This window comes from Lepidochelys kempii, chromosome 6 (assembly GCF_965140285.1).
Source record: "Lepidochelys kempii isolate rLepKem1 chromosome 6, rLepKem1.hap1, whole genome shotgun sequence".
Classification (NCBI taxonomy): Eukaryota; Metazoa; Chordata; order Testudines; family Cheloniidae; genus Lepidochelys; species Lepidochelys kempii.
In genome coordinates this window covers 61773032-61799314 of record NC_136385.1, presented here as the reverse complement: position 1 = coordinate 61799314, position 26283 = coordinate 61773032, and the positions used below count along the sequence as shown (strand labels likewise).

General features: G+C 40.9%; 1 protein-coding gene across 30 annotated transcripts in view; it reads right to left on the bottom strand.

Moving 5' to 3' along the window:
- Positions 1 to 13610: 13610 nt before the first annotated feature.
- Positions 13611 to 26283, bottom strand: part of MADD (MAP kinase activating death domain) — a 123694-nt gene continuing 111021 nt past the window's right edge. For 20 of the 30 annotated variants that reach the window (XM_073348277.2, XM_073348284.2, XM_073348281.2 and 17 more), the window contains 2 exons: positions 20692 to 20738; positions 13611 to 15258 (listed from right to left, as the gene is read on the bottom strand). In XM_073348277.2, coding sequence (XP_073204378.1) covers positions 15151 to 15258; positions 20692 to 20738 — 155 coding nt within the window. In that variant the 3' untranslated portion in view covers positions 13611 to 15150. The remainder of the gene's footprint in view (positions 15259 to 20691; positions 20739 to 26283) is intronic. The other 10 variants (XM_073348293.2, XM_073348298.2, XM_073348296.2 and 7 more) reach the window with 1 other exon arrangement.

The window sequence follows — 26283 nt, the reverse complement described above, 5'->3', positions numbered from 1 at the left end:
CTACACTTCACAATTTCCCTGAAAAGAGCAAATATTAAAATAACGAAGAGATTAAGAGATGTAAGTGTGTACTGGCATTTGAAGGATGTAAAGATGCTCTTGTGGTTGAGGCAAAAGAGAGAGTAAAAAAAAAAAAATGTGTTCTTGTCTCTGCCACAGACATGCTCAGGGCTCCATCCTATTGAAGTCAATAGGAATGCCACCATTTACTTCAGTGAGTGCAGGATCAGACCTTAAGTGCCTCTATTTCCTCACCAGTAAATACTCAACTCACAGGGGCTTTTTGAGGCTAAATTAATGTTTGTAAATGCTTTGAGATTCTTAGACAAATGAGGCTAGAGAAGGGCAAAGCATTATTAAACACTAAGAAGGGGCAGGAATTGTTTAGGATTATCCACAGTATTATAACTAGGAGTAATGAGAATAAGGGCATGTCTTCACTAGCAATGTTAAAGTGCTGGCTGCGGCAGCGCTTTAATGTGTCTTGTGTAGCCATGGCAAAGCTCTGGGAGACCTGTCTCCCAGCGCTCTAAAACCCAACCCTACGCGGGGAATAGCTCCCAGTGCTGGGAGCACGGCTCCCAGTGCCTGTGCACTGCCTTCACTGGCACTTTACAGCGCTGAAACTTGCAGCGCTCAGGAGGAGTGTTTTTTCGCAACCCTGAGCGACAAAGTTGCAGCGCTGTAAAGTGCCAGTGTAGACAAGCCCTAAGTTTCCATCGGATCACCTCATGATATATCTGTGTGCATATACTAAACAAATGGTAAAATTCACCTCATCCCGACTTACCGATAAGTACCCTCAGTCTAAGTTCAAAAAAAGAAAAATGAATGAAGAAATTTGTCTTACACCATGTCCTCTATTATTGAGCAAAGAAAATATATAGGTATCAGGAATAAATTTCCTAACAAGGAAGTCTTAATATTGCTTTTGTCATTTAAAACTAGACAGGATAGAGTACTCAAGAATTTAAAGGTCAGGTTCCCACTTCAAAAGGAATTAACCCATATTACATACACTTTTTTGATAATTCTTTATGCGGTTAAATATATACCTCAATACATGCAGTCTACGCACAATGGCCAAGGTAAGGTTGTCAGAACCTAGACTTTTATATCAAATCTTCATATTTTGTTGTACTAATGTAGGTGTTTGCATTTAATTTTCTATAAAGAAAAAATTATAGTAAACTACTGCGTGTGCAGTCATTAAGAAAAATTCCTTGTCCTTGTAAATTGGATATTTACCTCATCTGTGGATGAACACATCTGCTAGTGTAAAGTATGGCACCCAATACAACAACAAAATAAATATATGTTCTGGTACAGTGCATCTGAAAGATGATGCAAGGTGATCTTTTCAGCATAAAAGTAGGACAGGTACATCATGGTAATAGAGAAAATTATTTTTCTTTTTCATTAGAACCAATTCCTGTAGGGCATTTGTGGAAGGGTTCAGCTTTTCCTGGTCCTCAAAGTCTGAAATAGTATCTTGTGGCGATAGCATTGAGGAATAAGGTAAGCATCCTGGATTTGATTCAATTCCTGTTCTAGTTTTAGCCCACTTTGCTTATGTAGCAGAAATAGTCCCAGGTTATGTGTGAACTGATTGTTTGACAGTCCCTGCTGGAAACATCACTTATGTTCTAACAGTGCAGTAAATATAAATCACAGAGAAATATCATGACCTACACTGGACAGGGCTGCTTTCTAATTCAAAGGCCACTGCTAATTAATCCTTCCCATAAACTAAAGGGGAGAATACTGTAACTGAGCTAAGTTATCCTGAGCTAAAGAAGAAAAAAAATTCCCTCAGGCTCAAAAAATATTTTACTAATATAAACTAATAAATCCTTTCGCCTGCCATTGGTGGAACACAGAAGGTGTTTAAGTGTGCACAACACCATACAACAGGAAGGACAAAGAAGCACAGTTGTCAACTGCAGTGCAAATTTAAGGAGGTGGAATGTTGTCATTAGTGATGAAATTTGGCCAGGACACCACAGATAACATCAAGTCTTGGAAAAAGTTCCATAAAATTTTGAATGGCAACAAATAATCAGGACTTCAAATTTACATCTCATCCAAAAGACAGCACAGTGCCCCACAGAACCATGCTGGGGTAATGGAGTAGGGCTGCCTCAAAGGGAAGGGGGTTATTTACTCAAACACCAACATCCCTTCCTGTTACATATGTAATTGTTCCTTGACTCATCTAAGGGCCGGTTTGCACTGGGAGTATTTTTTAATCAATGTAGCTACACTGGTGCAAGCCCCCAGATTCGATGCACTTGTGTGGCTTAACCCAGTTTAAATACAGGGTAAACTACACCAGTGCAAGTCCCATATCATATTGGAGTAGCATATCTACACAGGGAGTTTGCCCTAGCACAGCTATGCTGATACAAATATCCCTACTATAGCTAAGTCCTAAGTTTTCAATGTCCAAGTATTCACCAGCCTGACACAGATAAGTTTGCAAGATCTTCCCAGTACCAGGTGATATTGCTGCACGCAGGAAACAAAGTTACAGGAATAAAATTACATGCCTGTTCAAAATAGTTTTAAATTCCTTTACTTTTTGCTTAGTCTCTCTTCTGATCTCCTCAAGTGACCTCCCTTTATGGATTAAGTGCTTCGTTCAGGGTGAGATTCTCCATTGGTATAAATCAGAGTAGCTCCTTTGACTTTGGTAGAGCCACGATGATTTATACTAGCCGAAGGTCTACCCTCCACCCCCATCTTTCTGCCCTAAATTACACCAGCAAAAGCTCCGTGATTGTCATTGGTGACATTCAAATGAAAATAAGCACAGATTTGACCAAAAGTATCTGAAAGGAGTTTAACAATGAGACAGAGTACCCAATCTGGCACGAGCAGATCCTCTGGATCTCAGAAAATGTTTGCAAAATGTCTTTATTGATTGGTAATTATTTGGATAGCTTACCTTCTAAATTATACTTTATGGAAATGCATAATTAATTAGTACATAGTACTGACATAGTAGGTGGTTAAATTAATCCCAGCATGCATTGCCTGCAGGCCCTATTCCCTATGGGAAGGTGGTATTGTAGTTGTTTAGGTTGTTTCCTCAGGATATCTAGGAAGATAAATTCCAGACCCTGTGGTGGACACGCCCGTGGAATGAGTCAGATCACCTCAGAGAACACTAAGTATAGGGGGAGGATAGGTTGTTTGCTTGTTTGTTTTTTAAATTTATTGTATAACATTCATTTCATCCATTCAAATAAAAAAAGACAACTGGAAAATAGCAAATTAATTTACAATGTCCTTTAAACTATTTTATACTACAGTGTTTCTTCCAAACAAGAAATAAAAGCCACAAATATATTCAGGAGAGGGAGAAAATGTCAGTTACATACTGTCTTAAAGTAGGAGTTCCAGACCCTGAAATAAAACACGTCTATCTCTTCTGCAAATGACACAATCCCTAGTGAATTCCAGCGGGAGGGTCCAGTTTGGATTAGAAATAACCTTACTGATATCTGTGAAGTGCTTTTCCAGTCACAGACCCCTATTTTAGGGGAACGAAAGCTGTCATTGAGATGTCCTCACTTGTGTCTAATCAGGGCTTACAGAGTTCTACATCAGCAGAGTATACTGAAACAGCATGAACTGGTGAAAGGTTGAGAGAAAGTAAAGACCAACATCATCCATTAGCTCCTGATTTAGAGAAGACAACATCCAGCGCCTGCTTTTGGTGACAGGTGTAGATGTTGGCAATAAACAGTGTCCTAAAATCACAGATAACCAGCCAGCAAGCCATGAGCTCAATTACACTTGTAAATCAGAAGACTGAGGGGTTTTTTGGTATATCATTCTTTATTGAAGTGCTGTTGTGAAATATAAACAAAAGAAAATAATTTTGAAATGTTGGAAGACAATATTAGGGGTTGTGCGTGGAAATACTATCCAGCATTAAATTAATTGTACAATGATTTCTGTCCTATCATGCCTTTTTGCCATAAAGGATGACACTATTTTAAAATTTGATTCACTTCAAATCCTATTATACTTCCATTATAAATACACTGATAGTGACCAATTCTCTACTGGCCCCAGTTACACCTGTGCCACCCTACTACCTTCAGTGAGATTCCATGGATGTAAGTAAGGGAGTAAGATTGCAAAATTGTAGATGGTATGCTGCATCACTCAGCATTCATTTGTACACTGACTGCACATCATTCAGCACTCTTCAAGAACTGTCACAGTGAAAGAACCAAGGTACTATCTATTATCTTCAATTACAACAGTTCTTCTAGGATAGGCCTCAACGTCCACAAATATGTAATGGTATCTTCTACTTTTAGGATTCTCTTTCACTTCCACGTGGACTGTCCTGTGCTTTCCCCATTCTGACCCCCTCATGGCAGAAAGATAACCCCAGAGTAGGGAGGCTAATCCAGTAACTATGAAACATCAGCGGGTAGGAAAGTTTACAGGGAGTTAAAGAAAGGGGGTGGGGAAGTGTTACCCTTGTTTACAATGGATAAAGAAGGCTTGAAACCTTTTTTTTGTTTTAGTTTACTTTTTAGCTTAGAAATATTAAGAATATCAAGTCTAGTTTCTCCTGTTTTCCTGGAAGTCTTACATGGAGAAGTGAAAAATATGGAGTAGGGGTGTGAATAGGAAGAATTTCATCCCTCATTCAGGTTGCACTTGCTTGATAGTTGATATCATAACCTAGTCATTGTCCAGTAATCCATACTCTTTTCCAGGACAAGCACGATCAATAAAATTTGAATTACTAACATAAATCACAGACTTTTTTAAAAAATTGAAGGCTTTCATCTGTCTCCAGCTTATATATTTTACATTTCAGCCAAAATGGTTCAGTTCTGAGAATGAGGCTAGGGAAAAATATGTTTTGCCCGATCTTAAAAAATTCTTGAGACCTTTTCTTATAACAGTTCTAGCACTTCCTGCTTTGGAACAGGGACTTGAAATTTGGCACAGGGGGAGAGGTGACCTTTGCACCAGGGATGTGAAAATCCATCCACATTTGGACAATTTAGAAGTCTATGAAAAATTGCAGTTTATACACACTCAGATAAGCTAGATCTTAACATTAAAAATCTCCAGAGTCCATCTTTGTTGAACATGTGTGAACCTCTCATAGTTCCCAGTGCTGACTAGACTGCTCATGTGTCATTCCCAGAGCACCCGAGCATGCTCCATCCCTGGGCTAACCGGCTCACAAGGAGTTTTGCTGTAGAGACTGCTTCTTCCTAGCTTTCCTCAGGTGGAGTGGAGCTGGCACCAGAAATAAGAGCAGGGTCTCTCTCTCTCCTTTGACACTCCCCCACATCCCATTACTGGGACCCAGGCAGCATGGAAGAGTAAACTATCTGATGTGAATGTAGAAGGAATGAGAATAGTGGGGGGGAGGGGAGGAGAAGTAGATTGGGAGGAGTGTAGTGAGACTGGGATTGAAGAGGTGGGGGAGAGAAACTGACTGGGATTTGTGGGGGGAACTGTGACTGATTGGGAAAAGAACACTGAGGTCAAGTGAGGAACTGGGCAGAGACTGGGACTCGCTGGCTAAGGAGACTAGGAACCAATGGAGGGGGGGAGAACAGGGGCAGGGAAATGAAGAGAGAGAGAGAGATCTGGCAAGGAGTTGGGATGTGGGGAGAGAAATGAGACTGGGACAAGGAGACGGGGAGACAGATTGAACATGGAGCCAAAGGAGGGAAACTTGGACTGGTAGCCAGTAGCGAGGTGGGGAAAGACAAAACTGGACAAGGAGTGAGGAGGGAAGAACTGTGACTGGCAGGGCAAGGAGACTGAGCATAAGGAGTTTGGGTGGGATGCAGAGTCTGGAGTGCCTGAATGCCTGGGGAGTGAAGACTGAGACTAGATAGGCAAAGAGAATTGGAGTGGGGGAAGAGACAGGACTGGGACAGGTTGGAGGGGATGGGGCAGAAGGGATCAAGCCTCGGGAAAATGGATAAGAGTCTGCCTACTAGAGCACGCCACACTCCTCTTCAGAGTCTGGAATGGAATCCAAAATTCCTGAATCTCATCATTCCTCTGCTGTCAGGAAATATGTGAAAAACTCACTGGTGAAGTGTGCATCTCATCTCCCCCTAGTGAAGATCTATATCAGTTACTTCATTCATGACAAAGGTCTGTGTGATGGATCTAAAGGTTCCACTCCTGCTGATGAACCATGTGGGTGTCAGTATACCACCACATATGACATTTGTTTTTTCAGTTTGCTTTTTTAAAAAGCTAGGAAATTAAACACACAAAACTATTTAAAAATCATTATCAAGGTAGGAAGAGCCCCCTTGAGAATTTATGGTATAGTCTTTAATTACATGATCACATGCCTCATTCAGTCCACAAGATAGATGTTCAATTAATGAGTGGCTTTTCAATGTTTTGTTTTATTGGCATTGTCCAATATGTGACCAAAGGCCTTATTTACTGCATGCTATTCAAATCCTGCTCTGAAGACAGAATTATTAATTTCTTCCTGGGCTTTTCTATAGGATCTGAGTGCTTCTGCACAAGCATTAATTACATTAATTAATCTTTATAAAACCCTGTGAGATGGGGTGGTGGTACTATCCCTATTTTACCGATGGGCAGCTGACACAGAGAAAGTTTAAAGTCAAAAGGATCCACTAATTTTGGGTGCCTGATTTGAGGGGCCTAGGACATGATTTTTAAGAGTACTTAGCATTCATAGCACTTAATATATTCAAGCACAACTGCGATTGACTTCACTTGCAGCTGTGAATATTTAGTACTTCTGCAAATCAGGCTGCAGTGTTTCAAGGTGGGCACTCAGAAAATGAACACACAGTTAGCAACTTCTTTGGTTTACGTGATTTGCCCAGTATCACATAGAAGCTCTGTGGCAAAGGCAGGAATAGAGTTCAGTACTCCAAGGCAAGATTCAATTGCCTAAAAATCATTAATCCTTCCTTTCTCAACCTGAAACCCCGTCTAATGTGATACATATATTCCAATTTCTACTACAAAATGAGACAGGGGTACTGCACAACAGCCGCCTCCTTTAGTACACAATCCTCATTTATCCTCAGAGCAGGTCTTTCCTGTGCATTGAATAAGGTGGAGGTCCTTTGGGGGGAGGGGCGGGAAAGAGTATGTGATCATGTGATTAAAGACAATCATAATACATACATACATGGGGGGCTGAATGCTGAAAATCATGTCCCAGCTAAGGGCAAATCCCATCACTGAGAGTAGAGAATTGTAGATTCCATTCCCTTCAATTCTTTACTTTAACCAGAAGACCATCCGTTCTCTTCTCATTGTTGCCAACTGGAATTTATTTTTTAAACAGTCTTCACTGAGGCATGGAAAGCCACAAAAACACAAACGAGGCACATTTTGTTACATCATCAGAGTGACAGCAGAGGAGCAATGTGAATTACTGTATGTATGTTTCCAAGGAACTCAACATGACATTGTACACAGCATTTCCTGGTGTCAGAGATGGCTCTAAATAGGGTGTCTCCAAATATACACTATTTACATAAACCACAAATGTGCATACTATTTACAGTAGATTCACACTTGCCTCTGTAATTTGCACCATCCTCGGGGCTTGTCTGGATGGGCAGATAGATTTACACCCCAAGTTTCTTTGCACTACCTTGAACTAGCTTGCCATGCTAGATATGCTGGAGAGTAGGGATAGGATACAGAGGGACCTAGGCAAAATAGAGGATTGGGCCAAAAGAAATCTGATGAGGTTCAACAAGGACAAGTGCAGAGTCCTGCACTTAGGACAGAAGAATCCCATGCACTGCTACAGACTAGGAACTAAGCAGCTAGGCAGCAGTTCTGCAGAAAAGGACCTAGGGGTTACAGTGGACGAGAAGCTGGATATGAGTCAACAGTGTGCCCTTGTTGCCAAGAAGGCCAATGGCATTTTGGGATGTATAAGTAGAGGCATTGCCAGCAGATCGAGGGATATGATTGTTCTCCTCTATTCGACATTGGTGAGGCCTCATCTGGAGTACTGTGACCAGTTTGGGGCCCCACACTACAAGGATGTGAAAAAATTGGAAAACATGATTAGGGCACTGGAACACATGATTTATGAGGGGAGACTGAGGGGCCTGGGATTATTTAGTCTGCAGAAGAATGGGGGGGGGGAATTTGATAGCTGCTTTCAACTACGTGAAAGGGGGTTCCAAAGAGGATGGATCTAGACTGTTCTCAGTGGTAGAAGAGGACAGGACAAGGAGTAATGGTCTCAAGTTGCAGTGGGGGAGGTCTAGGTTGTATGATAGGAAAAACTTTTTCATTAGGAGCATGGTGAAGTACTGGAATGAGTTACCTAAGGAGGTGGTGGAATCTCCTTCCTTAGAGGTTTTTAAAGTCAGGCCTGACAAAGCCCTGGCTGGGATGATTGAGTTGGGGATTGGTCCTGCTTTGAGCAGGGGGTTGGACTAGATGACCTCCTGAGGTCCCTTCCAACCCTAATATTTTATGCCCTAACTGTCTGTGTGGACCATGCTGCCCTTCATTGAAAGTGCTCTAGTGCACTTTGATCTTCTCCTGTTTCAAAGCAGTGTAGATCAAAGTCCACGAGAGAACTTTCAGTGCAGGGTAGCAGGGTTCATGGACAGATAGTGCATGGCATGCTAGTGCAAGGTAGATTTACACCCCAAGCTGCCAGGCACTGACTGTTTGTCCAGATAAGTCTTCATTCAGTTCCTTTTCCCTTCCCCGCCCTAGAGTGAAGAAACAGTTACCAACCTTTCTGTAACTGTTGTTCTTCCAGATGTGTTGCAAATGTCCATTCCCATGTAGGTGTCTGTGCACTGCATACACAAGCACTGTCCCATGTATGTTGCAGAGCTGGTTCTGCCAGTTCTATATTCAGATGTCATTTTAAGATGACTAAAGGCTGGAGGGAGAGTCTTATATCCTTAACTGCACCTAAAACTACTCAAATCTAATCTTGATGGCTCCCATTGGCTAGGACAATTGGTTGTAAATGGCTCTGCTTACTTAAAAACCTTCCTATGTATGTGTGGGCCAGCCCAGGAAGAATGGACGCTGGGGTCTCACAGGACATGTGATCATGTCTCCTGATACTGGAATCCATCTTAAATCTGGTACTTTTCCATTTAGAAGGAGGGGTGGGACCCAGAGAGACAGAAGATTCCCGCCTTGTGCCAAAGCTATAAAAGGGGGTGGAACAGAACAAAGGAGGTGCAGTCATAAGAAAGCCCTTGTTTTTCACCTAGGATGTCTGTTGGAACTAACAGGGACTGTACCGGGGAAAGGATTGGGCCCAGACTAGGAAGGAGTCAGGTCTGTGAAAGAAGCTTATTGGAACATCTCTGAGGGTGAGGTATTATCTGTAATCAGTTTCTTAATGTATTAGGCTTAGACTTGCGTGTTTTTGCTTTATTTCGCTCTGTGACTTACTTTGTTCTGTCCGTTATTACTTGAAACCACTTGAATCCTACTTTTTATACTTAATAAAATCACTTTTGTTTATTAATTAACCCAGATTAAGTGATTAATACCTGGGGGAGCAAACAACTCTGCATCTCTCTCTATCAGTGCTATCAGTGTATAGAGGGCAGACAATTTATAAGTTTACCCTGTATAAGCTTTATACAGAGTAAAACAGATTTATTTGGGGTTTGGATCCCATTGGGAGCTGGGTGTCTGGGTGCCGGAGATAGGAAACCTGCTGAGCAGTTTTTTGTTAAAGTCTGCAGCTTTGGAGGTGTGGACCAGACCCTAGGTCTGCAATTGGCTAGCGTGTCTGGCTCAACAAGACAGGATTCTGGAAGTCCCAAGCTGGCAGGGAAAACAGGCTCAATACTAATTTCAGCACATCAGGTGACCGTCCCAAGGGGGTCTCTGTGACCGAACCCATCACACCCCTTGTATGGTCATTGACTATTATATGGAGTGAAAATCCCATATACAGCAGTGGGGCTAAGAGATAACCCTTAAACTTGCTTTACAGACAAACTTGAGTTATAAAGGATAACTTTATAACACACACACCATGAAAATCTCTAGGAAATTTTAAAAAGTGGCAACTTGTACAAGATACGAGAGCCCACACTCTTTCCAGGGAAAACTGAAAAGAACACAGCATATCACTGTTCCATACCTGTCACAGGCTCCCAGGTCTTAGTATTTAAGGCCTTCAGATATTTTAAGATGTGGTCTTTAAGGAGCAATCCCTTATTCGCAACCCACAGGCAACCAACAAGGTCCAGGACAAAGCTTGTGAGGACCAGAGATCAAAGAATCTTGGCCAAGAACCACCACTTCTAGAAAACCGACTGGATGAGATAAAACTAATCCCCAGCCTAAGTGTTTTCAGAGCATGCTTTGGTCGTCATTTTGCAAAAGACTTCCGCAATAACAAGACAAGGAACAACAACAGGGAGGCAAAAAAAGCAGTAAACCAAAACAGGCAAATCCAGGAAAGCAAAGAACAGAGACAATTCTTTGGACAGTTCAATATGAATATTAATTAGATTGAAATACTTGAAGAGCTCTGTGTAGCTCATAAACTTGTCTCTTTCACCAACTGAAGTTGCTGCAACAAAAGATATTATCTCAGCCACCTTGAAACACTTGGACATTATGTGGCACAGGCCCCTCTTAGTGGTAAAAAGCTTGTATGAATATTTATATAACAGAAAATAGATCTCTCAGCCAGACTTAGCGGTATTGCACTGTTACTGCAAGTTATTTAAAATCAGAAAGGCTTGAGCTGATTTCCAAGGGCATAAGGGGAAGGGGCCCCTACAATCCTTGAGCTCTTATCACTGAGTAATCCTTAATCAAAAATTAAACAGAGTGGAAAAGGTGAGAGGTATGTGCAATCTATAGTAACCTTTTTCCCCACTAAGGAATGTCTATATTGATTGCTTGTCTTGTGAGATGAACCAGCAGTAGAGACCTTCAAAAGGTGAAAATGACTGTAAAACTGCACTCACAAATCTGGCATGATCTAGAGACCACACTCAGAGAATAATGCTGTATAATAGACATCCAAGCAGCTGCTCTGTACATCTCAATGATGGAAACGTTGCTGAGGCATGTAGTGGAGGCTGCTTTACCCACAGCTGAACATGCTGTAATCCCCACAGTTGGCTGAACACCTACGAAGTCACAGTATTCAAGTGTATATATACGTATACGTATGTACACACACACACTTAAATAGTGTGTTGAGATGGACTGATGCCTGGTCTTAACCATATATGCAACCAAATCTAGATGTGAATGAAGTTTGGAGGAAAATAGAAGCAGCTTAATGACTTTATTGAGCTTGAAACTAGAAACCACATTGATAGGAGTTTGGGGTGAGAACACAAGACCACACGTTTCAGGGCCTGAATCTCATTAACACACCAAGCTGATATGAAGAAACTCACTGTAGGGAAAGTGAAGATACATGATCAATGCTATGGGAGGTGGAAAGCTGAAATTGCAGCTAGGTGGGCTGAGCTCTGACACAGATTTAACAGCATTAAGCATAGTAGAGAGTCCACTACTGTTTTGACTTTGGACTATGTAGGCTCTACCTCTTTCTGAACTTCCCAGGTGGAGACACACTTCCACTTCATTAAGCAAGTTTCCCTAGTTTGAAGCTTCCTGCTTTTGGACCTCAGCAAAACACTTGATCTAGCTGTTAACCTGAGACATTTTGGATCCAGGTGGAGAATCTTGTCCTGACCCTGAGACAAAAGATTTCAAAGACCAGGAAGCAAGACGTGTAGTTCTGATGTTAGTTCTAGAAAGTCAGAGAACCAAAACTGTCAAGGCCAGGTCAGAGCTATCAACAGCATCTTGCCTTGGTCCTGAGTTTATTATTCTCTAATGTAAACCAGCCCCTAATAGCCCTTACACTGTCTAAGATGGTGAGCAAGAGTTAGATGCTTAAATCTGACCCACCTTTCCCAGTACTCCATAAGTTTAAGGTCATACTGTACATTATAAATGTCTTTCTGGTGGCTTCTAATTCGACCTCTTATCAGTCCATTAATCTTCCAGTTTTCTTCCCAAAGATTCACAACTTACCTGAGGAAGCTAGCTGCATAGATTAGGTATCAAAAGAGTAATACACTGTTATCTGGATAGGATAAAGCCTTTTAGAAAAAGTCTCCAAAGCTGTTAACTATCTTCAGGAATAGGTGCTTGGGAAACCAATCTTTGGTCAGACTGTCTGAATAGATCATGGAGAGACAATGTGGACGAGGTAGTATCTTTTATTGGACCAACTTCTGTTGGTGAGAGACAAGCTTTCGAGCCACACAGAGCTCTTCTCCAGGTCTGGTTGGCTCGAATGCTTGTCTCTCTCACCAACAGAAGTTGATCCAATAAAAGATATTACCTCACCCACCTTGTGTCTCTAATATCCTGTGACCAACACAGCTACACTACATAAATAGATCATGCTCTGTACTGAGACGTACAACAATGAGGCAGTGCAAGAGGGCATTAGGATTGACTCCACCAGATTCAAGCCAATTTCTTCAGCATACATGAGTTCAATTCACTCCCTTAGTCAGCATTACTGCCTCCAATTAGAAACCAAGTCAGATACTTTTTTCTGAAGAGTACTCCAGTTTTTATTTAATTAAATATTATTCAGCCCACCTTACTGGTTTGTTACTAATGGTCAACCCCCCAAGAATACAGTTCTTCAGAAGCAATACCTGATATTAATAGCTCACATATAAACAATGTTTACATCTGTAATGCCTTTGCAGAACCATACTTATCCAGCCCTCCTTTTAAAAAGACTGATTATTCAAAAGGAGCAGGGCAGGTTAGGTTACAGGCCCTTTCAAGCTTCACTTCAAACTTCGGTTTCATGTAAGAACTATGTGCAGAATGGAATTTACAATCCCTAGTTTCTCCAGGACAGATTGCCAATAAATATTCTCCACTGCTCCTTCAATAGAACCCCAGCACTGCTCTGAAGGGAACATCTCTTCTAGGCTGAGGTAAATTCACTCTGTTTATTCAATTCTGGAATATTTCATACTTAAATGGAGGATAATTAGCACACAGAGAACCATTAAGATTACCATTGTACAAATCTTGCTCTGAAGAGTTTACAATCTAAATTGGTGAAAAACAGACAAAAGGAGAGGGAAGAGGATACCATATAAATGCAAAGTGGTCAGGACAATAGGCTCAAGGTTTGTTAATTTCTGCTTTTTTTATTGAGGGAAGGATAAGACATAATCCTGTAAACCCTGATTTTATTTCTATGCCTAAAAGAACCCCTGGTCATGGCAATGAATGAAGAAAATGCGCTTTTAGTTGTACCTCAGTGTTCACCATTAATATTCTTTAAAATCTTTCTTGGAGGAGACAAAATGTCTTTGATTTTACACCATTAAAAAAAACTTTTAGAAGATAGTTACCATTAAAAATAACTTGGAATGCCACACACATTAACATTGTCTCATGTTTGAGAACATAGTATTTCCACTATTTCAAGAATGGAATTTATTTTATATATGCATATTATGTATTATTTATATAGACAATTACATTTCAGAGTCAAATAGACGAATGGGAAGAAACACTGGAGGATAAAAGCCATCCATGGTTAAATGATAGTTTATTTTCACATTCAGACAGCTGTACATTCTTCTATAAATAGACACTAGAATATTTACACCATTTCTCCACCCATTCCTCGTGCATTCCACTCAAAATGGTAAATACCCTGACTGACTAAGCCAAACAGGATTATTTCTGGGTTCAATTACTCAGAAGCCTATGTCAAATCAGACAAGACTCCAGCTTGTGTTAGAGCACTCCATTAGATATTTTACATTTAATATTATTTTCTCTAGATCCTCTCTCCTTCCAGCATCTCAGGGGCCTCCCCCCGCCCCAGTAGAGTCAAGTACAGTTCATAAAAAACAAACAGTGTTCAAACATCCATTCTCAGTCTACTTAAAATAAGGTGCGAGATGGATACTTTAACTGAGGGTGCTTCATTACACAGTATTTGCGAAACTCTGAGATATACATGTACAGTTTGACAGAAGCAGTAGTTAAAAAAACAAAATCTGGAACCAGCATTTACAGTACCATCATCACAAAAAGTTGAATCCCCACAATGCACTTCGCATAATCCTGTGGATTTCTGCAGGTTTTCTACAGAACCAGTGTACACAGACTCTAATAGCAGTGCTTTAGGGAGATTGTAGTGATAATCCCACATGTTACATGAGTTTGCCATGTGCTTCAGCCAATAGCTCTCTCTCTTTACCTCTCTTTACTTATTCCTACACACTTAGATTAACTGTTCTAGCTACCATGATATGCATATATTAATTAACTGCACTCTTGGGATGTTAGCAGAGTGGGTCTAATTTCCCATTTGAAAATCACACACGTTACACGCATACCAGTTTGAAGGGGATTTCATAAAGCACAGTCTCCAAATTTCTCCCCTTCATGGTGCCTATCTCTCGCCCACCAGAGAAGAAATAATTCCATAGTTTTATACATGTAACATTCAATCTTAAAGCACCATATCTAATTTTAGGCTATTTCAAAGGAGTTTAAGGTAGCTAGATTGCTCATCTTTACTGAAAAGATTTGAAGGGCCATATAGCAAGAACTCAAAATCGGTGGGTAAAGTGTGAAAACACAGAAGGAAAATAATATAAACTATCACAGTTAAACAACAGGTGATCCATTCAGGACCAAGCTGCTTTCTTTGTGCATATTTTTTGAAGAATCTGAAAGCAGAGGCCTACAGCTGTAAGTGAAGAAATTTGTGACACAGGTACCACTGGAAACAAAAACAACTGAACTCCAGATGCATTAGTCTTCTTGGAAATGGAATTCCAAAGGATTGCCCAGAGCAAGCCATCCTCAGTTATAGCTGGATGCTGATGCTCAGAACTGTCTGATAAGCACAGCTGGTGTAAAAACTCCAGTAAGAATGAATTCAGCAGGAGAATGAACAAGAAAGTCTTAATTTTTTCTAAGGGGAAGGACCTGCAGGATCATACATAAATAACCAAGTTCTCACTGGAGTCAGTAATGTGAGCTCCAGTAACAGGAACAGAAATGGGAGTATAACACACCAATGTGCCAGTGGGCAAGCATTTCCCAATATTGTGATCAGCTGGAAACTGGCCGTGGGGGTTTGCTTTTGTTTTCTACCTCTTTCCCACGAACAGCAGCCACATAAGAGAAGAGACACAACACGGAATAGCAGATCTCATGGGCCTAGAAAATGTTAGAAAAGGAGATAATGAGATTCCAGAGTTAACCGCTTCACAAAAATACACTGACAGATTTGTATTTACTGTATATCCTCCCTCCTTCAGAGTCCTAGTCAGAGGGCACCTTTCAGAACAGCATAGAGAGCACTGGCTAGAAAAAAAAGCATGCAGGGGGGAGGTAATGGCACAGGCTACCCCTCACTATCCTTGTGATGAGGTGGAAAGGAAAGATCCAAGAGTTAATTATACCAACTGAGAGAGGATTTTAGGATTAGAACATCAGAAATCATACCATAGAAGAAGAGAACAATGGTCCATATAGCTTTGTATCATGTCTTTAACAGGTGCCAATGCTAAGCTGTACAGCGCTGCAAGGACTCCTTTGGTGGTGGAGGAAGGGGCTATCTAAAATTACTGTAACACACCTAATTGTCCAGTACTGTCCCTTGAATCATAGTGGTGGTGGGATTTCTTCCTTATTCCCAGTTATGATCATTTTATGCCCAGAAACAGAGACTGCTAGCCCTTGTAATTTCATCCCAGCTAGCGTAACTGTAGATATTATTTTTCATATAAATGTCTAATACGGAGATATTTGCTTCACTATTCTATGACAGAAAGAGGCATAGTTTAATTGTACTTTATGTTAAAAAGTATTTGCAATTATGTTTTGAATTATTCAGTTTGTTGCCATTTAATTCAAGAGGCATCTTTTGGCATTATGGAAGGCAGTCTGAGCCAATGAAGGCTGGGGTGTGGGAGATCAGAGTTGTATTCCTAGCTTTGCTAGTGATCTGCTGGCTGACCTTGGGCAAGTTTCTTCATCTTGCTGTGCCTCTGCTTCCCCTATCTGTAAAGTGGGGCTGATATTATCTTTGTAAAGCACTTTGAGTTCTATAAATTTAAAAACACTATATAAGAGCTACATGTTATGATGAAAGAGGTAAATTTGATTGTTTGATTGTTCTTGTACTATAGAATGTCATAAAATGGCTTACATAAACTAGCACACATTTTCATTTAACCTGATTTTTCCTTCCCACTGTACTCTCTTTTTTGTTCTGGAATATACTACTCCTGGGGGAATTCTGCGCATGTGCAGAATTTATGTCCCCCGCAGATTTCTTTGCTTCCCTGCAGAAAAATGACTTTCTGACAGGGAAGCAAAGGGAAGCCACAAGAGCGGTCATGCCACCTCCCCAGCAGTATGTTTCAGGTGCTCAGGGCAGCCAGCAGAGAGGTAAATCACTGTGGGGCAGGACTGGGGAAGACCTGGCTGGTGACTCATACCCTTGCACTAGACTCAGCTGCTAGTCCCGACAGCTGGGGAGGATGGGACTTCCTCTACCCTGCACAGCATCCGCGGTCAGGTCAGACCCACCCCCAGATTTCTCCCCCAGCTGCAGGAAGCTCTTGAAACTCCTCCTCCCCCTGCTTCCTGAGCCTCAGCTGCAGGGGGAGGGATCCCTGTGCAGGGAGCTGCTCCCCCATCTCTCCAACCCCCATGCATCTAGACCCGCCTCATATCCTGACCCTCCCACCTCACCTTCCCTCCCCACACTCAGAACCCCCTCATGATGAACCCCCCCCTCCTGCACCTGGACCACCCCAACAAACCACCCACACCCGGATCCTCATCCCACCGAACCCCAACCAGCTGCACTTGGATCCCGACCCCACTAAGCCCCACTCCTCCAGCATCTGGAGCCCCCACTGAGCCTCCCACACCCAGACCCCCACACACACTGAGCCCCAATCATCTGGACCCCCCTTCAGAGTCCCATTACTGTTGCACCCAGAATCCCCCAACAAGCCCCTGTGCATCTAAATCTCCCCTGACTCCCAGATCCCCCACTGAGCCGCCTGCACCCAGATTGCCCCACACAGAACCATCTCAACCCATACCTGGATCCCCACACATTAAGCCCCTCCAACCACTTGGATCCTGCCTTGCAGAGCCTGCCTGTGCACACCTGATGCACCAGGCACAGAGGGGCAGGGTGCTGGGATGTTTCTGGGGCGGGCCCAGTCCTTGTGCTGTGTCAGGATTGGGTGCTGAGCGGACTCACCGCTGAGTCTGTGTGCCGGAGGGGAGCTGCACAGTGATCTCCCACCTCTGCAGCCAGTGGCTTGTACTCCCCAGTGTCATGGTGAAGCCTCCACATTTATTTGACAAATAAAATTTACAGAATTTTAAAATATCATGTGCAGAATTTTTAATTTTTTTGGTGCAGAATACCCTCAGGAGTAATAATATATCTAACTTTGACTACAACTATGTATTGTTAAACCTATGAATTGTATATCAAATGCCCTCTTTAAAAGAATATTTTTGTAGTTTTACTACCTCATGGTTCAAATTATCTTATGTAAGAATGCTGAACTTCCATATGGTCACTGAGTTTATTGTCAGGAACTGCACTGGAGACAAAATGTAACTAGAAGAGTGGAAACTAGGTGCCCCAGAGGGAATGAACAGAACAGGTAATCATCAAGTGATCCATTCCCTGTCACCCATTCCCAGCTTCTGGCAAACAGAGGCTAGGGACACCATCCCTGCCCACCCTGGCTAATAGTCACTGATGGCCCTATCCCCCATGAACTTATCTAGTTCTTTTTTGAACCCTGTTATAGTCTTGGCCCTCACAACATCCTCTGGCAAAGAGTTCCACGGGTTGACTGTGCGTTGTGTGAAAAAAATACTTCCTTTTGTTTGTTTTAAACCTGCTGCCTATTAATTTCATTTGGTGACCCCTAGTTCTTGTGTTATGAGAAGGAGTAAACACTTCCTTATTTACTTTCTCCACACCAGTCATGATTTCATAGACCTCTATCATATCCCCCTTAGTCATCTCTTTTCCAAGCTGAAAAGTCCCAGTCTTATTTATCGCTCCTCATATGGAAGCCGTTCCATATCCCAATAATTTTTGTTGCCCTTTTCTGAACCTTTTCTAATATATCATTTTTCAGATGGGACGACCATATCTGCACGCAGTATTCAAGATGTGGGTGTACCATGGATTTATATAGAGGTAATATATTTTCTGTCTTCTTATTTATCCCTTTCTTAATGATTCCCAACATTCTGTTCACTTTTTTGACTGCCACTGCACATTGAGTGGATGTTTTTACAGAACTAGCCACAATGACTCCGAGATCTCTTTCTTGAGTGGTAACAGCTAATTTCGACCCCATCATTTTCTATGTATAGTTGGGATTATGTTTTCCAATGCGCAGTAATTTGCATTTATCCACACTGGGCAACAAAATGGCAGATGAAATTCAATCACCCAGTTTTGTGAGATCCTTTTGTACCTCTGCGTAGTCTGCTTGGGACTTAAATATCTTGAGTAGTTTTGTATCATCTGCAATTTTTGCCATCTCACTGTTTACCCTTTTTTCCAGATCATTTATGAATCTGTTGAATAGGACTGGTCCTAATACAGACCCCAGGGGACACCACTATTTACTGCTCTCCATTCTGAAAACTGACCATTTCTCCCTATCCTTTGTTTCCTATCTTTTAGCCAGTTACCAATCCAGGAGAGGACCTTCCCTGTTATCCCATGACAGCTTACTTTGCTTAAGAGCCTTTGGTGAGGGACTTTGTCAAAGGCTTTCTGAAAATTTAAGTACACTATATCCACTGGATCCCCCTGGTCCATATGCTTGCTGACCCCCCTCAAAGAATTCTAGTAGATTGGTGAAGCATGATTTCCCTTTACAAAAACCATGTTGACTCTTCCCCAACAAATTATGTTCATCTATGTATCTGACAATTTTGTTCTTTACTATAGTTTCAACCAGTTTGCCTGGTACTGAAATCAGGCTTACTGGTCTGTAATTGCTGGGATCACCTCGGGAGCCCTTTTAAAAACTTGGCGTCACATTAGCTATCCTCCAGTCATTTGGTACAGAAGGTGATTTAAATGATAGGTTACAAACTACAGTTAGTAGTTCTTCAGTTTCACATTTGAGTTCCTTCAGAACTCTTGGGTGAATACCATCTGGTCCTGGTGACTTATTACTGTTTAGTTTATCAGTTTGTTCCAAAACCTCCTCTAATGACTCCTCAATCTGAGACAGTTCCTCAGATTTGTCACCTAAAAAGAATGGCTCAGGTTTAAGAATCTCCCTCACATCCTTAGCCATGAAGACCGATTGAAAGAATTCATTTAGTTTCTCTGCAATGGCCTTATCATCCTTGAATGCTCCTTTTGCAGCTTGATCGTCCAGTGGCCTCACAGGCTTCCTGCTTCTGATGTACTTAAAAAAAAATTTTGCTATTACTTTTTGCATCTTTGGCTAACTGTTCTTCAAATTCTTTTTTGGCGTTCCTAATTACATTTTTACACTTAGTTTGCCAGAGTTTATGCTCCTTTCTATTTTCCTCACTAGGATTTAACTTCCACTTTTTAAAGGATGCCTTTGTGTCTCTCACTGCTTCTTTTACTTTGTTGTTTAGCTATGGTGGCACTTTTTTGGTTCTCTTCCTATGTTTTTTAATTTGAGGTATACATTTAAGTTGAGCCTCTATTATGGTGTCTTTAAAAAAAATTCCATGCAGCTAGCAGGGATTTCACTTTTGGCACTGTACCTTTTAATTTCGGTTTAGCTAACTTCCTCAAGTTAGTTCTGATGATAATCCTTGACTTCCGTTTCCCACTTACAAGCACACACAGGGCTGACCATCAAATATATTATGTAATTAAAAACAGTAAGTATGATCTTTAACTGCTATCTTGTGTTTAACAATTAAGAATATAAAAACTGATACAATGGAAATGCTCAATAACTCATCTATCTAGTATCTTGTCTGACAGGGATCAATACTTTTCACACGGGAGTCAATACCTTTTGAGGATATAAAATCCCTTTTATGTATCTCACTGCTCAGTATTATACCAAATGGAGAGAATTCTTCATGAACTCAGCTAGAGATCAATTTATGCTCAGAAGTCAGACCCACCTTTCATCTGTTTTGTGGATTAGGCACTTTGGTCTGCAGAGTCATCAATTCAACACTTATCAACAGCACAAATATAATCCATTAGAAAAAATTCACTAATTAACCTCTCTCTAAAATGGACCCTTCTATGCTGCCTCAGGATCTCCCTTAATTTTATAGAAGTAGGAAGCACCAAGCTACAGTCTCTTTGTACAAGAGCTAGAACAAAAGAGAAGGTTGTGTTTCACTGTAGCTCTAAGGCTGCATAATCCTGTGATCCCAATTTCTATTGTCTTCACTCAAATTTTCTACTAACACTCTTCCACAGAACCTCCATTTGGAGGAGCAGTCTGAACCGCATCCCACATGGCATTAAGTCAGTGAACTGCAGGACAAAAGAGTGGTCTCAGATATCAGAGTGATGGGCATCGTATGAGAACTTAAATATATACCCTCTAAAAGAACTAGAAGGCATGACAGTTCACTCACCATTGGTGTCTTGTACTTGTGGCTCACCACTTCTTTAGTTTCAGGAACTAAAACCGGACGGGTAAGAGACAAAACAAAAAGTTCAAAAAACGAGAGGAAAAAGTGAAAGAAATAGCACAATGTTCCCAAAGGAAAGGGGGAGGGAGGCACACAGACAGCAGCTGCAGGAACAGGGCACCTCACTACTCCTCACTTTTAGATACTATTCTTTCCCTATATTTATACTATCATGATCTTTTGACGATACCAGCAATGACACGTTATGTAATTCAAGATGGCATAAAACATTTCTTTGGCTCCTTGATTGAGAAAAACGAATAGTAAGTGTTTGATGCGTCTCAGACTCATCATTGGCGTTGCTGGTGCAATTAATTCCTGTCCTGTTAGCAGAACACATGGTAAAATCTGTTTATCAGCACAACCATATAGTCTAAACCAACATCTCTTTTAAAGCCACTTTGCTACTTTAACTGCTTGCTCCCCAGTGTACCCTCTAGAAATCTGAATTTTCCCTGTGCTACGTGGTAGTCTGACTGGATACTTTTGCACGGGGTTCAGTTAAATCCGTAAAAGAATGGGGATTAGACTGTGGAGAAACCAATCTTCTAGAATGGAAGACTATTTCTCCTCCAGGCCAGCTGTATCTTGGACACTGTTCACTGAACCAATTTCATTAAGTCTAACACCTGTACTCTGGAGTTTATCGGGAGACCTCAAGGAAAATGTTCATTGCTTTATGAACAAACTTACTCAAAACTATCAACATACAAGATTTCAGTTACACATGGCCCTCAAAATATCAGGCTTGATTTGACTTCTAGGTGTATTAAAGGAAACATCAGCAAGAGTTGCAGTCGATGACACAGATACAATCTGTTACCAGGAAAGCTCAGCCTTTGCTCCCTTGCACTGTCGCTGACAAATACAGGAGGAATGTAGCACAGAATAGCAAAGGAAAATTTTACCCTCTGCTCTCATTCCCCCAAAGTGCCCCATGCTGAAAGCTACAACCCTCCCATTAGTATGTTCCACCTACACTGTGCTTCTGTCCCACTCTTCTGAGTCTGTGTGAATGATGCTCTGCACAAATCTCATGGAAAGACAATATAGGGAACAAGCAGAGCACAAGGAGTATAATGATGCACTACGAACATAAAGGCAAGTTTAGATTTTTAAAACGAAAGGAACAACAAAAAGACATTTTATTTTGAATCCTTTCCTTTCAAAGTGGCTGAAACCTGCCTGGGAATTTCTGTATGACAACAAAAATCTTAAAGTAAACATCATAAATTATTCAAAACCAGACCAAATAAGAACCAGTTTAATAGAGGAAGGTGGGGAAGGAGGAGTGAATATCTTATAAAGCATAGAACCTAGTGACAGAAAGACAGTAACAGGCAAAATATATAAACATGAGCTCAACATGAAGAGCTGGGGGTGGAGGGAAATGGACACCAAAACCTAGCCATGCAGCTGTCACCCGTTTGATTATGATATGACACAACAAAAGGTAATATGGAAAGAGGGCTCATACTCTAGTGAGTCAAAACTAGGCAGTGCAGACTGGTTCAAAGAGAAGGGACTCTAATAAAAATCAATGTCTATGATTTGATCTTAGTGTATCACAGTATCAACATCCCTGGAAAGACCCATGAAAAATGCAGCCTTTGTTTAAAAATAAATATTTGCCTTTGACATTCTCCATTTTCTTGGACAGAGGCAGCTACTTCAGAGGCTGAAAACTGGGTTAAGTCCATACCCAGGCTGCACTGCCCCATGACACCAGTGGCTAGAGCTGGGAAGAGAATGAGGTGCACATCCAAGCTGCCTTACCCGTTGGCACCAGATGTTCCAAATTAACTCCATGTCACCAGGGGATAAAGGGGGAGTGAGGTGGTGCACAGCCAAATGGGATAGGATTACAGAGATGTACAAATCTTATTTCTCACTGGATAACATACAATTGTTCATATACTCTTCAAAAGCAGGAAGAGGAAGCTGGAAGGAGCTGGTGGCATGAGGGAAGGAGAGAAGGGAAGCTGTAATGTCCCTGATTCCCAAATACACAGCAGGGTGAGGACCTAGGGAAGAAACCACCTCCTTTCACACTCACTAAAGTCACCCTCTCATCAAATTAATGACTCCCCTGTAGCCTTCCAGTGGGAAAAAAATACTCCTGAGAGGGTGGGGTTAGGAAGGAGAGAAGAGAAAAGCTTTGGGTTACACCCCCAGAGCTCAAAGTGCTAGCACTGCAGAATATATAAATCATACTAATTTTTTTTCTTCTAACAATAAAATTAACTCAATACTGTTAAACTAAGAAGATGAAGGGGATAAGTTACTGAGCACCATCCTGCAGCCTCTGGCCCTGTGAATGAGAATATATGGCACTAGCAGAGAACTATTTCAGGGGACATCACTTTACCTGCTGGAGAATGAAGGTTTTCATAGCAGCGGCGATGAAGGGGCCACGAGAAAGTAAAGCACAAATACACAGCAGTAACTCAAATTCCAGAAGTAAGAGCCTTACACTTCTTCACTTCCTTTAAATCTTTGTTCCCGTTTGTGGACAACAACCCATGGCTCTCACTTGGGCCCTGGTCTGAAATCACATCTCCAACATCCACCTTGCCATGTTAACCTTGTTTTTACAAATGGCCTTTAATTTCCTACTGTCTTGTGATATTCAAATTCTTACACTCCCACTAAAAAGACCATGCTCAGAAACCACTAAAACCTCAAAAATAATTAAAGTTAACTAAATTTCCTGGTAATTAAGTCAGGCTGACTGGACTAGAATTTCCAGGATCAGCCAGCCCTCATGCCTTTTGTTAAAGTACAACTGTGGCTACATCTCCAGTCTTCAAGCACAGAAGCTGATTTTAAGATTTAGAGTTTTGTTAGCAGCTCATTCACTTAATTTTTAAGTTCCTTCAGAACTCTTGGATGAATATTACCATTTTATCCTAGTGATTTATTGTCATCTCTCTTTTAAGCATAGAGTCTAATAGTTTCTCATCTTCATTATCTTTAAAAGTGTAGCTCTAGGGGAAATATCTTTCCATTGGTCTCTGTACAAGAAAGCAGGTTAGATTCTCGGCAGTGTCTACCTTCCTTTCATTTTCTCGTTGGTAATCTGGTGGACCAATAACTCCATTGCAGACTTCTTCTGACACATTAAAATAGCCAAAAACTCATAGACCAAATAAAAGGCAATTAACTATTTAATCTTACAATTCCATCTTAATTTCCACCTTTAATGTTACAGGCCATCAGATTACGTCCCTTTCGATTTGTTTAATCTGAACTAAAGAATAGCATGCTAACGTCTTGATCTTTGCCTTTTAACCATAGCACATTTTTCTTGCCTTTCTGCTCCCTACTTTGTTCAGGGGTAGGAATGCCTTCTGTGATTTATCAAGTTGCTTAAATAGCTTCTAAGGATTTAATTTCTTAATTTTTGTCTTCAGTTTCTTTCTAACTTGCTTCCCGATTTTTTACTCTAAAGCTGCCATTCCTAAAGTTGAGTGTCACAATACTGACCTTCACTACAATCCTTCCCACAATGCACTTGAAATTCATTTATGGTACAGTCATTATTACTTAGTGGCTAAAACTAGAGTTACTTTTTGAACCAACTTCTCTGTATTATTTTGTATCAAGTCAAATGTTGCCTCTTCTTGTGCATGGTCCAGAAATAGCTATTTGAAGAAGCAACAGTGTCTCAAACTGTCCCTCCAATGATGGCCAACTGTGACATTTGACCAGCTAAATGTCTGGGTAGTGGAAGTTACCTATTATGGTTTTAGCAGATTTTATGGGCTCTGATCTCTCAGCTTTGTGCACTTACTATCACTACTATTTTGCAACCCTAAGTGGTTGCTAACAGCAATGCTATAATAAATTTGTTGCCTATTTGGGGTAAATATGGTACAAGAGAATTAGGCAACCACACAGTGTGGAAATCTTCACCTTCAAGCCAGCACTTACCAGGAGCATCCGTAAACTATCCCAAACTTTTCCATATGTTGCATTCATTGTTCTGAGATGTGTGTGTGTGACAAGATAGTTTCAGAAAAGGTAAAGGGAAAAAACCTGTTCATGAAATGACACATCAAGTCTCTTAGCCAGTAGCTTAATTGCCTTCCAGTCATTGTACTCTGATTCATGACATCCAATGGTGTCATTTGAAGGACTTGATATCAGAACAGAAAGGAGGCAGTATAGAAGTCAAGATCAGGACATGAAGCTTTCAGATCCCAGTATCAGTTACATTTCTTAGAATGGTTTCAGAGTAACAGCCGTGTTAGTCTGTCTTCGCAAAAAGAAAAGGAGTACTTGTGGCACATTAGAGACTAACCAATTTATTTGAGCATAAGCTTTCGTGAGCTACAGCTGTAGCTTATGCTCAAATAAACTGGTTAGTCTCTAAGGTGCCACAAGTACTCCTTTTCTTATTTCTTAGAATATTAGGAAAGAGGATCCATCAGTCAGTGCCCTTTAATCCAAAGCAGTGGAAAAGAACCAGAACGTCTGAAAACCAAGACAGTGTTTTTTTTTAAATGATGGATGTAAGAAAAAATTAACACTGATCAAATAATGAAATCAATTTGTAAATTTAACCTTTTTAAAAGAAAAGTTTCACATTTCTGTGAAGATCTAAACAACAAATGTGCAGCCACAGATGAAAGAATGAACCACTCCAGGCTTGGAATCCTTGAGAGGACCATTTCAGAGGGTGTGAAAGACTCAGATGTTTTATAAACCTTCAAAATCTTAAAAGACCCCTATTTTTTCAGACTCTGGTTCAGAATATCATGAATCACACTGATACTGGGAAACTCCTGAGTATTGCCCAGTCTGGGTTTAAGAGGATAATATTTAACTGCAATCACTGGCCAAATAGCACTAGTTCTCCAGTTTCTCTACCATCATCTCTCTCCTCCACCATGATTCTGACACTGAAAATAAAATCATTGACTAAACTGCAGTCCAGAAACATCCTCTTTTTCCAGAATAAAATAAAAATAATACTTGCCTGGAGCAGCAAAGGGGAAATTTCACTGTGAGCAACAATCTGTCTCGGAATATTATATGGCACATTTGATCATGACTTCTGAGGAGAGGAGACTTCTGAAGAAATAATTTCTAAGCACCTCCCACTTCATTGACTCATTACTGTTATCCATGCTGCACAAAGTGACTTCAATGGCATACTGACAACGTGCATCTAGGCTACAAGCCAGGATTATGAAAATCTACAAGTTTACTCTGATAGTGTCAAGACACCAATCCTCCTAGTCAGTCAGTCTCTCAGATGCAATCTATATTTCTCCCTCTCTATGAAGCTGCCTACCATCTAATGAAGTGGCTCTCAACCTTTCCAGACTACCGTACCCCTTTCAGGAGTCTGATTGGTCTTGTGTACCCCCAAGGTACACCTCACTTATAATCTACTTGCATACAAAATCAGACATAAAATACTAAAGTGTCACAGCCCACTATCACTGAAAAATTGCTTACTTTCTAATTTTTACCATATAATTATAAAATCAATTGGGTTATAAATATTGTACTTACATTTCAGTGTAT